Raw genomic sequence first — 18,012 nt, 5'->3', positions numbered from 1 at the left:
ATGGTGGGCGACCGCGATCTCGCAGCCGCCCGTCATTTACTCTTTAAACGCTGCGATTGCGCCAAGTGTAAGTGACAGGAGCATCTCCTGTCACTTACCGATCGGGGCTCCCTCAGCGTGTCTGCGAGGGTCCCGATTGCACTGCCTGACTGCCAGAGGTATACTGCCTGTCTGTGGGAGATCAATCAGAAGATCGCAGATAACACTGATACCTGCTATTCTATGTAATGAGTGTGTTTAAAAAAATAAAATAAAAAAATCAATAACCGTTTTAAAGGGAATGTGTCACAAAGTTAAAAAAATATATATATCTAAGTTAAAACTAAATTTGGTTTTTACCAGCAGGAAAACTGCAGGTAAAAACTAAGCTGAAATACGTCTGCTGAAAAAAGAGGCAGTCTCTGCTCAACTGCTGTGACATCATCACCTCCCCTCTTTTCACAGGAGAACAAAGAGGGAGAAGGAGATAATGTGTACTGCTGGGCAGCGACATTTTGTTGTTCTCTGCACAGAATTACACCTACAACAAGCGTGTCCCTAGTCCTTCATAATACACCTCTGTGTCACAGTACACAGGTAGAGGAGGTATATATATAATACAGGAGAGTACGGGCTATTGCCCTCTGGTGTCCGCAGTGTCCACACATTACACAGGTAGGAGGTATGTATAATATATATATACACATACATACATACATACATACATACATGAGAATACAGGCTAATATACCTCCTACCTGTGTAATGTGTGACACGGCTGACACCAGAGAACAATAGCCTGTACTCTCCTGTAAGTGTGTGTGTGTGTGTATATGTATGTATGTATGTATGTATATATATTATACACACACATACACACGAGAGTACGGGCTATTGTTCTCTGGTGTAAGCCGTGTCACACATTATACAGGTAGGAGGTATATATTAGCCTGTACTCTCCTGTATGTATATGTGTGTGTATATATATACACTACCGTTCAAAAGTTTGGGGTCACATTGAAATGTCCTTATTTTTGAAGGAAAAGCACTGTACTTTTCAATGAAGATAACTTTAAACTAGGCCTAACTTTAAACAAATACACTCTATACATTGCTAATGTGGTAAATGCCTATTCTAGCTGCAAGTGTCTGGTTTTTGGTGCAATATCTACATAGGTGTATAGAGGCCCATTTCCAGCAACTATCACTCCAGTGTTCTAATGGTACAATGGGTTTGCTCATTGGCTCAGAAGGCTAATTGATTATTAGAAAACCCTTGTGCAATCATGTTCACACATCTGAAAACAGTCTAGCTCGTTACAGAAGCTACAAAACTGACCTTCCTTTGAGCAGATTGTGTTTCTGGAGCATCACATTTGTGGGGTCAATTAAACGCTCAAAATGGCCAGAAAAAGAGAACTTTCATCTGATGCTCGACAGTCTATTCTTGTTCTTAGAAATGAAGGCTATTCCATGCGAGAAATTGCTAAGAAATTGAGGAATTCCTACAACGGTGTGTACTACTCGCTTCAGAGGACAGCACAAACAGGCTCTAACCAGAGTAGAAAAAGAAGTGGGAGGCCTCGTTGCACAACTAAGCAAGAAGATAAGCACATTAGAGTCTCTAATGAGAAAGACTCCTCACAGGTCCCCAACTGGCATCTTCATTAAATAGTACCCGCAAAACACCAGTGTTAACATCTACAGTGAAGAGGCGGCTGCGGGATTTTGGGCTTCAGGGTCATATCTGAGAAGAAAAGTCCATATCTGAGACTGGCCAATAAAAGAAAAAGATTAAGATGGGCAAAAGAACACAGACATAGGACAGAGGAAGACTGGAAAAAAAGGGTTGTGGACGGATGAATCCAAGTTTGAGGTGTTTGGATCACAAAGAACGTTTGTGAGACTCAGAACAAATGAAAAGATGCTGAAAGAATGCCTGACGCAATCTGTTAAGCATGGTGGAGGTAATGTGATGGTCTGGGGTTGCTTTGGTGCTGGTAAGGTGGGAGATTTGTACAGGGTAAAAGGGATTCTGAATAAGGAAGGTTATCACTCAATTTTGCAACGCCATGCCATCCCCAGTGGACAGTGCTTGATTGGAGCCAATTTCATCCTACAACAGGACAATGACTCTAAACACACCTCCAAATTGTGCAAGAACTATTTACAGCAGAAGCAGGCAGCTGGTATTCTATCGGTAATGGAGTGGCCAACGCAGTCACCAGATCTGAACCCCATTGAGCTGTTGTGGGAGCAGCTTGACCGTATGGTACGCCAAAAGTGCCCATCCAACCAATCCAACTTGTGGGAGCTGCTTCTAAAAGCGTGGGGTGCAATTTCTCCAGCTTACCTCAACAGATTAATAGCTAGAATGCCAAAGGTGTGCAATGCTGTAATTGCTGCAAAAGGTGGATTCTTTGACGAAAGCAAATACAAATCATTATTTCTAAACTTGTCAATGTCTTGACTTTTCATGGAAAACACTAAATTGTTTGGGTGACTCCAAACTTTTGAACCGTAGTGTATATATAATATCTCCTACCTGTGTAATGTGTGACACGGCTGACTGTACTCTCCTGTATGTGTATATATATCCTACCTGTGTCATGTGTGACACCAGAGAGCAATAGCTTGTACTCTCCTGTATATATATTTGTATATATATACCTCCTACCTGTGTAATGTGACACGGCAGAGAACAATAGCCTGTACTCTCCTGTGTGTGTGTGTGTGTGTGTGTGTGTGTGTGTGTATGTATATGTATATGTGTGTGTGTATATATATATATATATATATATATATATATATATATATATATATATATATACATAGATATACACACACACACATACACACATATATGTATATATATATATGTGTGTATGTGTGTGTGTGTGTATATGTATGTATGTATATATAATATAATATATATAATGAGAGTACAAGCTATTGTTCTCTGTCAGCTGTGTCACACATTACACAAGTAGGGGCAGCAGATGGGGGTGGTGGTGACAGGGGAAGCAGCTAGGGGGGGGGGGTGGCAGGGGGAAGCAGCTAGGGCGAGAGGGGGGGTCGACGCCGGACGGTCAGTGTGGGCGGCCCACCGGAGGATCCTGAAGAACCAGGAGCAGCGGACAAAGACCTGGGACCCTGCACACCTCCCGCCGCCGACGCTCACTCACCTGCTGGACGCCCTCGCCCTTGGAGAGGGGAAAGCCTGCATGCTGCCACAGCTACATAGCTGTTCCACTGCGGTGAGGAGAGGATCAGGAGCAGCTGCTGTTTTAAAATTGTTCCGGCTGCTGCTAGCTACTCCGGATCCTCTACCCACTGCATCAGGATAGCTGTGTAGCTGCGGCGGCATGCAGGCAGAGGAGAGGAGCGGCCAGCAATGGGTACAGGCTTTCCCCTCATGCATATCACTATTCAGAGTGACCTATTGAACAAAGATCATGTCAGCTTTACGTAAACACTGAAACCCCCCGAAGCTTCTTCTGTGTGCGCAGTGGATGCAGCCAGTCTCCAGCCTCCATGTCCTGAACAACTCAGAACTAGCCTAGATGGAGCAGGTGATCTTTTCCTGCTGACAGTCTTCTATGTTTCTAACTAAATATTCACCATACTTAAAAAAAAAAAAAAAAAAACACTACTAACAATGCCAGATACCTGTGAAATGGAGGTCAGCCACAGTGATATACAGGGGGTCACACACAGTGATATAGAAGGTCACTGTGGGGGCACGCAATAGCACGCACACACACAGCCTGCTGCAGCCATAGCATACACGCACACACACACAGCCTGCTTCAGCCATAGCCCGCACACACACAGCCTGCTTCAGCCATAGCGCGCACACACACAGCCTGCTTCAGCCATAGCGCGCACACACACAGCCTGCTTCAGCCATAGCGCACACACACACAGCCTGCTTCAGCCATAGCGCGCACACACACAGCCTGCTTCAGCCATAGCGCGCACACACACAGCCTGCTTCAGCCATAGCGCGCACACACACAGCCTGCTTCAGCCATAGCGCGCACACACACAGCCTACTTCAGCCATAGCACGCACACACACAGCCTACTGCAGCCATAGTGCACACCACACACACACAGCCTGCTGCTGCCGTAGCACACATACACACAGCTTGCTGCAGCCATAGTGTGTGCGCACACACACACACACACACACACACACAGAGCTTGCTGCAGCCATAGCACACATACACACAGCCTGCTGCAGCCATAGCACACACACAGCCTGCTGTAGTCATAGCACACATACAGCCTACTACAGCCATAGCACGCACACACACAGCCTGCTGCAGCCATAGCACACACACACAGCCTGCTGTAGTCATAGTACACACACAGCCTACTGCAGCCATAGAACACTGAAGAAAAACACAATCTTCTCCCAGAGAGAAAACACCACACTGAGGACAGAAGTTACACCTACACTACTTATGTCTTCTCCTCCTCCTCTATATTACACATATCTCCATATTACACTGCTGCTCATATACAGTCATCCAGCATTCAGGAAGAGAACAGCACAGATCTCCCCCCACACAATGGACTCTTCCAGCTCAGAAACAAACTGCCAAATAGTGACCGACAACTTTTCCATGACCACCCTTATGTAATAGGGCCAGTGTCCTATCGGAATGTTGCTCATAATATATATTCATTAGCAAAACTTGTAAAATTCATATCAAAATTCAATTCTACATTTTTTCTAAAGATTTTTTTTAAAGCTGAAGTCTGAGTCGGTACATTTTTTTCCGACTCAATCTCCAGTCAAAGCTAGCACCAACTCCGACTCCAGCCAAAACTAGCTCCAACTCCGACTCCACGACTCCACAGCCCTGTCCCCCAACCCCCGGAGATTCAAACAGTTTGCCCACTCTGCAATATGTATCAACATCATGCTGGGCAGGGAAACAATCCAGGACAGGCATTCCCAGTCTATAGGTCTGCAAAATCTACGTACGTGTGAATGCAGCCTTCGTGGTAGCTTGGTAGATGTTAGTAGATGTTAATAATACAACTTAACATGGGAGACGTCCTTCAGAAAAAGTAACATTTTAAATCCTTAAAGATAGAAAACTGAAGAAATGCAGAAAACTTCAAATTTACAGTTGACCAGAATGACCTATTGCATATTATTAACATTCTGACAAGACCATGGAAAAGGCAGTACAGTTTACATGTCTGTAGCGGAAATGCTCCTTTATAATTATATGGGTGTTTAGAATTACAGGGTTGCCTGACATTTCAGTGTGGTATGCAGAGCTGGTGTTACTGTTACACAGCACAGTATGAGTTCACAGTATGTTTAAATGCATTTGTTCTGCTATTTTGTTCAATTGAGGCAGTGTGTTGCTGACCTGTGGCTGGGAACTGCTGCTACTCACAGCTGTTGTGTGTTAATTTCCATCACATACCTCACTGGAATCTGAGATCTAAACATCTTTTTTAGGACCATTTCACACAGAAAGATTATCTGACAGATTATCTGCCAAAGATTTGAAGCCAAAACCAGGAACAGACTATAAACAGAGACCAGGTCATAAAGGAAAGCCTGAGATTTCTCCTCTTTTCAAATCCAGTCCTGGCTTTGTCTTCAAATCTTTGGCAGATAATCTGTCAGATAATCTTTCTGTGTAAAAGAGCCCTTACTTATAACAGTTTTAGGCCTCATTCACAATTTCCTGTCCGCAATCCACAAAAATTTGTCCATAGTGCATCTGTGGTATCATCCACATAATTCCCCCCCCCCCCCACACACACACACACAAAAGTGGAAAGTACTGAAACGGTGCTGTTAATGGTGTTTCCAACTCATGAGTTTGTGGAAAATTTCTATGATAGGCCATATGTTGTATCCATGTTTTCCAGGACTCCCTAGGGCTTCATCCAACTACTTTAGCCATTGGTAATGTAATACAGATTGCTTGGATTTGGATGAACTTGAGCGTGCTTGAGATTTGCTCATCTCTAATGGCTTAATCACAGAATGATCTCCAAAATTGTAAATTGTGTTGGGGAGCACCTGAGAGATGTGAATAACCAGGGAGACAAACAAATAGCAAGACACATTAATGTAGCCCATTTAGAGAATACTGCTTGCTTGAAATTCCAGGGTTTGGAGCTGGTGAGACCCCCAATAGATGGTGGTTATTGGGATAGACTGATCTTGCAACATGGAACGGATATTCCATATGCAAACAGTCTCACCCATAGGGCTAAATGACCAATTAACGTATGTATCTTTCCTCTAAGGTGCCACTTTCCATTAGCACACCCCTAGCAGCATGATTTGGATTTATAATGTTGCAATTTGTATTCCATATTAGGGGGAATTTTGTGTTTTATTAGCTATCCATCTAGACTACTTGGCTCAGCTGTACTAAATGATTTTTATCATATGAGGGGGTCTATTCTTTTGCTCCCATGCCCTTCTGATGCATCTATGCATATAACATAACCTTCTGACTATTCGTATAGGCAGGTTCCTTAATGTGGGTAGCCCTGCTGATCTGTATCCATCCTCTCCTTATGCCTTCCCTTTTCTTCTTTTTTCGGTCCCTTTTATGCATTTTATGTTGTATTTTTCTATTTCACTGTACCGGCTCTGTATGTAAGTTCCCAGTGCAATAAACTCAGTATGATTTAAATGGTTGAAATTGGTAGCAGTCGTATAACTCCTGACTCACTATTAGAGATGAGCAAACCTCGAGCATGCTCGAGTCGATCCGAACCCGAACTTTCGGCATTTGATTAGCGGTGGCTGCTGAACTTGGATAAAGCCCTAAGGCTATGTGGAAACCATGGATATAGTCATTGGCTGTATCCATGTTTTCCAGACAACCTTAGAGCTTTATTAAAGTTCAGCAGCCGCCACTAATCAAATACTGAACGTTCGGGTTCGGATCGACTCGAACCCGGTTCGCTCATCTCTATTCACTATATATCAGCGAAATGTTTACTGTTGCCTGGTTACGCTAGGAGCGCCGGCATTGAGTGCGTCCCCCATAACATACGTCAGTGGAGCGCATGGCTTGTTCCAGAATACCAGAAGTAGGGGTAGATGTGCTGCGGGTGTGCAGCTACTGGTATATTTAGATCCTCACCACAGGATGAATGGGCTGGAGCCATAGGCTTTCGCCACATGCGACCCTGGCCATTGGGCGCTTGTTTTTGTTTGTTGTTGTCGTCTTATGTTCTGTACCCCAGTATTCTTTTCATACAATTGTTAGTGTAGTTCAGGGTACACCGACCTTAATCAAAAATAATCCAATCCTTGCATTATAGAATAAAAAATGAAATGTGAAGGATAAGCTTAAATAGTTTTATTCGATATGCATTAAAAAGTATGTGATGTGAGTCGAATCACAGTATGCGTTAAGTGTGGAGATGTCCTTCCGTCATCCTGCGTTGGCAGAGTGATGGAATGACGGGAGCACATCTCCACACTGAACGCATACTGTGATTCAACTCTATCTACTAATCTGTACCTTGCTAGACCTTAATATGGAATATATGTCCACACGCTCAGATCTTCCTGGTAGGACATCGTCCTAATGGTCGCTTAAATGATGGCACAGTGAGTACAGTGTGCAGCAGCATTTATACTCTGTCGCATAGATTTTTAATTAATGGTGTACTAAACATGCCATGTTCCATGCCATGTGATATAACTTACACACAGATTAAGTTTAACCTTATGGCCCCTGATGACATAGCCAACATTGGTACTGAAACGCGTTGGAAAAGGTGGTTCTATAGTCTCCTTTAAGTAGTCTTAACTGGATCAATATGGTTTTGGACTATTAGGAGCATTTCTTTTCTGTGCATTGGCACACTGTAGTAGCCGGGAGTTGTCAGGATTAAATGTCATTGTGTTTAAATATTGGAATTGAAATCTGTCAATTGACAGATAGTTCCTAGACATGACAAGTCCGACTGACCAGTAGTCCTCCCTACGGCTTGCCACACTTTGGAGATTATTGTAAATACCTGTATTTTGTTACATCACATACTTTTTAATGCATATCGAATAAAATTATATTTTTTAAGCTTATCCTTCACATTTAATTTTCTATCCAATATTGTTTTCCCCACCTAGTGCTGACTCTCTTGATGAATATCTACAAAACACGTGCACTTTATAGTAACCAACAGGGTCTGATGCTCCCTATATGTGTGGGCAGGTGGAGTCATCCTAGATAATCCTTCCTGCAATTACAATGGTACCTTGGTTTAAAAGTAACTTTGATTGAGAATGTTTTACAAGAAGAGCTCACAGTTTTTCAAAATTGTGACTTGGATTAAGAGCATTGCTTTGGTTTAAAAGCTCCCTGTACTGGGTGGAAGGGGAAGTGGGGAGGGGCATGGTCTGCATAGTGTGGTCTACAGCACTGTACTCTGACCCAGGAAGTCTCCTTCACCTTCCAAATCATAGCAGACCCACTTCAGGCTGGGGCTTGCATCAGGGGACAGGACTGTGGGGGGGGGGGGGGTTTAATCTTTTCATAGCTGTAACCCCTCTATGTATCCACATATGCCCTGCTCATTCCTTAATGCTCCCTGTCAGCCCTTGTGTTTCCCATCCTCTCCATTCCTGCTATATTGTACCTGCACTTACACTCAGTTATACACACTGCTGTATATACATTATATACACTATACATTATACTCCACATGCTGATGGCTATGCTGTACAGTAACTTATAATAAGACATTCAGCTGTTTCTAAATGTTTCCTTTGTTTTACATGTTCAATATAAAAAATGATTATTTTTGGGGTGTGGAACCAATTGTCTGCATTTCAGTGATTTCTTATGGGAAAATTTTGCTTTGGTTTAAGAGTGGATTTGGATTACAAGCGCGGTTTGTATGTGTTATGACTCTTGGTGTCTTATAATTTGTCGTTGAGGGTGATTTTTCTATGTTTTTATGGTAGCTATTAAAAGTTTTGTTTTATAATTGTAGAGATCATTCCGTGATTGTGATTTATGAGGATACTCCGGTAGTGCGTATGCACTGTGATTACAGTTTCTGTGATTATTTGCGTCTCTAATGGCTGCAGAGTGCTTTTCTTCATTTCATGTGAAACCTGGTCTTGCTGCTTTGAACGGTTACAAGTCCTGGTGCAGGCTGCAGTTATCGATGAATAGCAAGTCCTAGTGGCTGCAGCTAGCACTTGATATTCATTGATAATTTCACACTGCAACTGAACTTGCCACTGTTTAAAAGGTCCTCAACACAGTAGCCATGGTTGGCAGCGCCGCCTATAAAGGAGCCCTCGGAAAATACACAGACTAGTCTAACTTATGATTCATTGTTGCATGTTAGTATTTCAGGCAATACAGTACAAAAAATTTGCCATTCATCTGTAGTTGGAAAACACATCTTTACATGATGTTGCCCTGCTGGGGGAGGATCTCGTATCATGGTCCGAGTGATATTTTAGTAATATATTTTGTATTTTACAGTTTGCAGGAATAGTTAACCAGAGAACACCATTTGGGCCCATTGCCAAGCTTGCTTGTTTGGTGCAATTGTACACTTATTTGTAGTGTGTTTTTTTTTTTTTTTTTTTTTTTAAGTAAAAATGTATCTCATCAGTTGTTTGTTTTTTTTACCACTAGGTGGCAATAGAGCTGCAGGACAGACTAACATTTAGTAGTGTTGGAATAAATGTCATGTATGTTCAGGCTGTAAAATAACAGACTATACAATAACAAATGTTTTAAATGCAATTTGGCACCTGGAATTGTAAAGGTTATCTATGATATTGGCATTCACATCTGCTTTCTGGTTGTACTGGTATTTGTGGATTAATTTTGTTTCAATTGCTACATATGCATGCCAAATATCTAAAAATTTCTCTACTCTTCAGGCTGGGTTCACACTGTATTTTGCTTTTTTTAAATGTTTAATTTTAACGTATGGAAAAATGTCCAATACAGTCTGATTCCAATAGGAAGAGTAGGTGCAAAGAGTCCCTGTTCACTCACCTGGTGGGATTGTGCAAAGGAGATAGGCACAACTCTACGTATAGCACAAATCACACTACCGCAGCTGGGCACCGGATCATCCGTGCAACTAGTTGGAAAAACAATAAGAGAAAATCAGTTACCAATAGGACCACGGAAACGGCAAGCAGATCACAAAAAAGTGTGTAGTGCAGGTAGCAGCAACCAACAGACACCATGCATCTGTTACAAAGAGCCGCAATAAAACCGCATAATTGTGTAGCGGAACAATGCAGACTATCAATGAATACCGCAGAAAAATTTATTAAAAGATATGCAACTCATGTCAGCACTACAATGCCACAGAGAAAGGCACTGTACCATTGTACTGGGGGGCGATACAATGCTTTAATAAAAACTTTTGCCGGATTTCTCCTTTAACCCCTTCACGTCAGCCATCTGTATATATACGTTCCTATTGCACATGCCCCGTGCAGTAGGAATGTACATATACGTTCCTGACTGACAGGGGCTTTGTGATGAGAACGGGATCGCTGCAGGGACAGCGATCCCGCTCTCATCTGTGTACAGCACCGGAGATAATGAGGATCAGCTGCGATTCCGCAGCTGACCCCCATTAACCCCTTAGTGACCACCGAAACGGCGGTCACTAATTGGCAGGTGCCGCCGCTGTATTTCATCTCCCCCCACCGTGAATCCACGGTGGGGGGAGATGAAATAAGTAAAAATCAGCCCCCAGATCAGCCCCCTAGTGCCCCAGTCACTAACCCCCCCTCCCGCGGCGGCCATCGGATCCAAGATGGCCGCCGCGATCACTGTGAACAGACTAATGTCTGTTCACAGTGATCAAAAAAGAAAAATGAATGAAAGCCCCATGCTCTCCGCCACCGGAGGTAGCGGAGAGCATGGGGCAGTCATCGGGACCCCCCCTGTGGGGTCCCGGTACAAGCGATCAGCGGTATGTACTATATACCGCTGATCGCTTGTGCCATGTGCCGCCGGCACTTTTTATCCCCTGTCACCATGACTGATTGGTGACAGGGGATAAAAAGTGATGTCCCCCCCCCCCAAGTCGCCCCCCACCCCCCCTGTCACCCCTGTCCCCCAGTCACCCCCCCCCTTCCCCATATACTCACCTGCTGCTGGAGCTCCTTCCTCTTCCGTGTCCTGGCTGGTTATGAAGTGCGCATGCGCTCCACAACCAGCCAAGCTCTGAAAATTTAAAGTGACAGAGACCAATTTGGTCTCTGTCACTGAACTATGATTACTGAGATAGAAAATATCACAGTAATCATAGTAATACAGTGAACATGAATGTATAAAGTACAAAAAGTGACAAACATACAAAAAAATAAAACACACACTTTTTATTATAGTAATAATTGCAGTTTACTCCCAAATTACCCCTAACCCCCCCCAGATTACCCGTAACCACCGCACGTTGCCCATAACCACCCCAGGTTGTCCGTAATCACGTCAGATTGCCCGTAACCACCGCACGTTGCCCGTAACCACCGCACGTTGCCCATAACCACCCCAGGTTGTCCGTAATCACGTCAGATTGCCGGTGACCACCGCACGTTGCCCGTGACCACCGCACGTTGCCCGTGACCACCGCACGTTGCCCGTGACCACCGCACGTTGCCCGTGACCACCGCACGTTGCCCGTGACCCCCTCCAGATTGTCCGTAATCACCCCAGATTAGCTATAAGCACTTCACTCTATCCGTAACAATTCTAGATTGTCTGTAACCCCCCCAGGTTGCCCGTAACCACCCCAGGTTGCCCGTAATCATGCCAGATTACATGTAACCCCCCAGATTGCACGCAACCACCGCACGTCGCCTCTGACCACCGCACGTCGCCTCTGACCACCGCACGTCGCCTCTGACCACCGCACGTCGCCTCTGACCACCGCACGTCGCCTCTGACCCCCTCCAGATTACAGGTACCCACCTCTGATTACCTATTAGCACTTCAGTTTATCCGTAACCACAGCAGGTTGTCCGTAACCACCCCAGGTTGTCCGTAACCACCCCAGGTTGTCCGTAACCACCCCAGGTTGTCCGTAACCACCCCAGGTTGCCCGTAACCACCCCAGGTTGCCCGTAACCACCCCACGTTGCCCGTAACCACCCCACGTTGCCCGTAACCACCCTAGATTGTCTGTAGCCACCCCAGACTGCCCGTAGCCACCCCAGACTGCCCGTAGCCACCCCACATTACCTGTAATCCTAATTTTTTTTATTGTATTTTAGTAACTGCGCTATTCTAATAACTGTTACTAGCTGCGGTTTTGCTCCAGCAAATTGGCGCTCCTTCCCTTCTGAGCCCTGCTGTGTGCCCATACAGTGGTTTATGCCCACATATGGGGTACCGTTGTACTCAGGAGAACCTGCGTTACAGATTTTGTGGTACATTTTTTCTCCTGTTCCTTGTGAAATTTAGAAATTTCAAACTAAACCAACATATTTTTGGAAAAATTCAAGTTTTTCATTTTTACTGGCCAATTTTGAATACTTTCCTCTAATACCTGTGGGGCCAAAATGCTCATCCTACCCCAAGATGAATTCTTTGAGGAATGTACTTTCCGAAATGGGGTGACTTTTGGGGGGATTCTATTCTGTAGACATTACAGGGGCTCTGCAAACGCACCTGGTGCTCAGAAACTTCTTCAGAAAAATCTGCAGAGAAAATGCTAATTGGCGCTCCTTCCCTTCTGAGCCCCGCTGTGTGCCCATACAGTGGTTTATGCTCACATATGGGGTACCGTTCTACTCAGGAGAACCTGCGTTACAGATTTTGGGGTGAATTTTCTCTCCTGTTCCTCGTGAAATTGAGAAATTTCAAACTAAAGGAACATATTATTGGAAAAATTCGAGTTTTTAATTTTTACTGTCTACTTTTGAATACTTTCCTCTAATACCTGTGGGGTCAAAATGCTCACCACACACCAAGATGAATTCTTTGAGGGGTGCACTTTCCAAAATGGGGTGACTTATGGCGAGATTTTACTCCGCTGGCACTACAGGGGCACTGCAAACCCACCTGGCGCTCAGAAACTTCTTCAGCAAAATCTGCATTGAAAAAGCTAATTGGCGCTCCTTCCCTTCTGAGCCCTGATGTGTGCCCATACAGTGGTTTATACCGACATATGAGGTACCTTTTTACTCAGGAGAACCTGCGTTACAAATTTTGGGGTACTTTTTTTCTCTTTTTCCTCGTGAAATTGAGAAATTTCAAACTAAACGAACATATTATTGGAAAAAAATTGAGTTTTTCATTTTAACTGTCTAATTTTGAATACTTTCCTCTAACACCTGTGGGGTCAAATTGCTCATCCTACCTGAAGATGAATTCTTTGAGGGGTGTACTTTCCAAAATGGGGTGACTTATGGGTTTTTTTCTCTCTGCTGACACTACAGGGGCTCTGCAAATGCACCTGGCGCTCGGAAACTTCTTCAGCAAAATCTGCAATGGAAAAGCTAATTGGCGCTCCTTCCCTTCTGAGCCCCGCTGTGTGCCCATGCAGTGGTTTACGCCCACATATGGGGTACCGTAGTACTCAAGAGAACCCGTGTTACAAATTTTGGGGTGCTTTTTCTCTCATGTTCCTTTTGAAAATGAGAAACTTTCATCTAAATGTATATATTATTGGAAAATTTTAATTTTTCATTTTTTTACGGCCTAATGGTGAATACTTTCCTCCAGCCCCTGTAGGGTTAAAATGCTCATTATACCCCTAGATTAATTCTTTAAGGTGTCTAGTTTCCAAAATGGGGTCACTTATGGGGGTTTCCAGTATACAAATCTCCTAAATCAACTTAAAATAAGAACTGGTTCCTAAAAAAATCAGTTTTGGAAACTTTCACGAAAATGTGGTAATTTGCTGATAAATTTCTAAGCCCCGTAACACCCTAAAAAAGTAAAATATGTTTATGAAATGAAGCCAGAATAAAGAGGACATAATGGTAATGGGACTTAGTAACTAATTTATGTAATACAACTTTCTTTTTTTAGAAGCAGAGAATTTCAAAGTTCATAAAATGCTAATTTTTTCAATTTTTCATGATATTTTGATGTTTTTCACAAAAAACACACAAAGTAGTGACCAAATTTTGCCACTAATATAAAGTGCCATATGTGACGAAAAAACAATCGCTAGCATACGTTAAAGCATCACTGAGCTATAAGCGCATAAAGTGAGAGAGGTCAGATTTTGAAAAATGAGCCTGGTCTTTTTGGTGCAAATAGGCTTGGTCTTGAAGGGGTTAATGACTAAAATTCTAATTAAGAACTGTGTGTGTTTCTTTTAGAATGGGGGTTTCATAAAGAAATAGAGATTCTGTAGGGAAATGCTGGAATGTAAAGTGCAGTGCTGTTAGATGACTGATCTATAGTGTTCCTACAGGATACAAAATTCTGTCAACTCTACAGTGGCACTGATCTGAATGTTTAGTGGTAGTGGGTCATTAATTGTCGTAGTAGCAGCCAAGTAAAGTCAACTGCTGGGCTGCACTCTAGCAGCAGCTTTACAGTGAAGTAGGTGTGTGTGAGGGAAACATGGGACCTTCCACTCTGTTTACTTACACATGCCTCCATTTCACAATGCTGTGCAGAACCAGAAGAGTCATGTCCACAATAAAATAAAGCAAAATAAATAACTAACTATATATTGTTTGATTACAGGGCAAAGAAGCCTTCATCATGCAGGCGACACATTAGAGACGTTGGTTCTGATTAACCCTTCAAAGATATCAGTATGTGACGAGGTACGTTGAAGGTTTGTAGACAAAACCAATCTGTTCAGCACATTACCTGCCTTTTTTGTCTTGCTAGTCTTGCCCCTAATTACTGATAACCCTGCAATAAATATATCTTTACCAGGTGCTTTGAACTTACAGCATTGATATACTGCCTAAAGCCATTGTATTAGGACTGTGCTATTTAATAAAATTTAATTTTGCCTTTTAACCTCTTAAGGACATAGGACGTACCGGTACGTCCTATGTCCTCACTTGCACTTCAAAGCGGGGCCGCGCGGCGGCCCCGCTTTGAAGTGCCGCGATCCCGGGTGCCGCGTGTAGCCCGGGACCGCCGCTATTAGCGGGCATGGTCTGATCGCTGTGCCCGCTAATTAGCTAATCGGAGGCAGCTGTCAAAGTTGACAGCTGCCTCCGATTACCGGAGGCAACATTTCCCTGGTGTCTAGTGGGGGAGATCGCTCCTCCGGGACCTTGTCCCGGAGGAGCGATCTCCGTTACTGATGCCGGCCGGGGACGCGTCCAAGATGGCACCGTCCTCGGCTCGGCACTCGTTCGTTTTCGGCTGCAGCAGCTGAAAGCAAACGAGTGCCGATCTCATGGATCTCTGCAGCATATCTATGCTGCAGAGATCTCAATGAGAGATCCAAGTTTATATACTAGAAGTCCCCCAGGGGGGCTTCTAGTATATGTGTAAAAAAAAAAAAAAAAAGTGTTGTTAATAGTAAAAAGCCCCCTCCCCTAATAAAAGTCTGAATCACCCCCCTTTTCCCAGGTTTTAAATAAAAGTAAACAAATAAATAAATAAATAAACATGTTTGCTATCGCCGCGTGCGTAATCGCCCGAACTATTAATTAATCACATTCCTGATCTCGTACGGTAAACGGCGTCAGCGCAAAAAAATCCCAAAGTGCAAAATTGCGCATTTTTGGTCGCATCAAATCCAGAAAAAATGTAATAAAAAGCGATCAAAAAGACGTATATGGGCAATCAAGGTACCGATAGAAAGATCAAATCATGGCGCAAAAAATGACACCTCGCACAGCCCCATAGACCAAAGGATAAAAGCGCTATAAGCCTGGGAATGGAGCGATTTTAAGGAACGTATATTGGTTAACAACGGTTTGAATTTTTTACAGGCCATCAGATACAATATAAGTTATACATGTTATATATCGTTTTAATCGTAACGACTTGAGGAACATGCATAACAAGTCAGTTTTACCCCAGGGTGAATGGCGTAAAAACACATTTCCCCCAAATAAAAGAAATGCGTTTTTTTTTTCAATTTCACCACACTTCGAATTTTTTTCTGGTTTCGCAGTATACTTTATGCAAAAATTCAGCCTGTAATTGCAAAGTACAATTAGTGACGCAAAAAATAAGGGGTCATGTGGGTTTCTAGGTGGAAAAATGCAAGTGCTATGACCTTTTAAACACAAGGAGGAAAAACCGAAAACGTAAAAACGAAAATGGGCCATGTCCTTAAAGGGTTAATTCAATTCTCGCATGATTATATTTTTGGTACAATTGCAAATTTTATATTGGTTCGGACCCCGTGTGTGTGTGTGTGGGGGGGGGGGGGGGCGCGCGCTGTATCAGGGGTAAGGGGAGGCGGCAGCAGGACGGACTGGAAAGTGTCTATGTAACTGGGGGGTTGGAAGTTCCCACTTGTGGCTATGTACAGGGTTCCCCCTGAACTCTGCATTAGTCTATTCCTTACCTTCAGGTGGTCAGCAAAAAAAAAAAAAAAACATATATAATATATGCAGAGCTGGTTTTCACATTGGGCAGGGTAAGCGGCTGCTCGGGGCCCATGACTCTGTCCTGCCCAGTGGGAAAGACAGCTATGCATCTGGCTGCTAATCAGCAGCAGAGGGCCACCACTGGACACTCAGTGGCTAAATGACACATTGGCACGCAGAGGCTTTGGCGCTGCCAGTTACTTTTAAATGACTGTCACTGTGACATGATCAGTAACAGCAAGTTCTGGCAGCTGACCATGGCACTGCTGATCAGCTCTGCTGAGGGCAGCTACAGAGCCAAGGGGTCCTCTGCTGCTGCCAGAACTGCCAGTCACCCCCTGTCATTTAAAACTAACAAGCAGTGCCATGGCCTCCCGCCGCCATGCTGCTAATTAGCTGTACTGGGGGCCTCCACTGGAATGAGGGGTGCGCGTGAGTTGTTTTATTCAGTCACTGTGCGCAACTTATGTGGTGGTGGTCTATGTATGGGGCGGGTGGATGGACTGGAGAGCCCAGTTTACAGCTCAGCCCAGAGGCCCATAATACTGTTGAGACAGCCCTAAAACCAGCAGAAAGAGCTTCCCTGAGAGATTCCTGGACACTGCAAAAAAAAAAAAAAAAAGAGTATTATATCAGGAGCTATTCTAGCTGTGGCATGCATATGTCTTGTACAGACAGCCTCTTCGGAGGAAGGATGTTTGTTTCTTATTCCCCCACAGTATAAATGCTACCAATTATGTGCCCCTCTATGCCCATTAAAGCCTTCACTACTCACTGTCTCCCACCCATCAATTCTATCCTTCAAACACAAGTCCATTTCTTTTGTCTTTAAACCCCAACAGCAGCAGGAACTTCTTTTCTGTGTGTGCTCAGTGTATACAAGACATCAGAATAGCTAGTCTCTACCCGCTAGCTCAGACACAACTGAAAACAAGGCCTTATTCCCACTTTATTTTAATGCAGTGCATATTCATACAGTTTCCACGCTCCCAGCATCATATTGAAGATGCTGCTGTGCAGGGGGATTTCCACTACAGGCCCACAAATACGCAAAAAATGCACTAGCTCACTACTACTGGCAAGATACAGACCCAATATAGATATGAAAATTGCTAAAAGCAGCCCCCAGCTGCTAAAAAAAAATCTACATAAAGATAATAAGGCTCTTGGATACCATTTGCAAATAGTGTAAACCAGTGTTTCTCAACTCCAGTCCTCAAGACCCACTAACAGGTCATGTTTTGAGAATTTCACAGGTGATATAATTCTAGTCAGTGCACCAGTAACTGCTACAGCTGTTCGTTGTGTGGGATATCCGCAAAACATGACCTGTTGGTGGGTCTTGAGGACTGGAGTTGAGAGAGACTGGTGTAAACCATCTGACCATGTTAAAGTGGCCTCATGCTCAGGATGAACTCTACATTGTACTTTGGCCTCTTTGTGGCATATAATAAGCATATGCTCTGGGCAAGCAGGATCCAAGTAATACTGGCAAAAATAACCACCTGGGTGGGATGG

At 43.8% G+C, this 18,012-nt stretch overlaps 1 protein-coding gene across 2 annotated transcripts in view; it reads left to right on the top strand.

Moving 5' to 3' along the window:
* Positions 1-18,012, top strand: part of MAP1S (microtubule associated protein 1S) — a 59,154-nt gene that overhangs the window by 26,211 nt on the left and 14,931 nt on the right. The window contains exon 3 of one of the 2 annotated variants that reach the window (XM_069962344.1): positions 14,675-14,757. In XM_069962344.1, the coding sequence (XP_069818445.1) occupies positions 14,675-14,757 (83 nt within the window). Of the gene's footprint in view, positions 1-14,674; positions 14,769-18,012 lie in introns of both variants that reach the window. The other variant, XM_069962345.1, reaches the window with a different exon arrangement.

Source organism: Dendropsophus ebraccatus, chromosome 3, assembly GCF_027789765.1.
Source record: "Dendropsophus ebraccatus isolate aDenEbr1 chromosome 3, aDenEbr1.pat, whole genome shotgun sequence".
Taxonomy (NCBI): Eukaryota; Metazoa; Chordata; class Amphibia; order Anura; family Hylidae; genus Dendropsophus; species Dendropsophus ebraccatus.
Note: the sequence above shows the minus strand (reverse complement) of the source record. Positions and strands in the feature narration are given on the sequence as shown.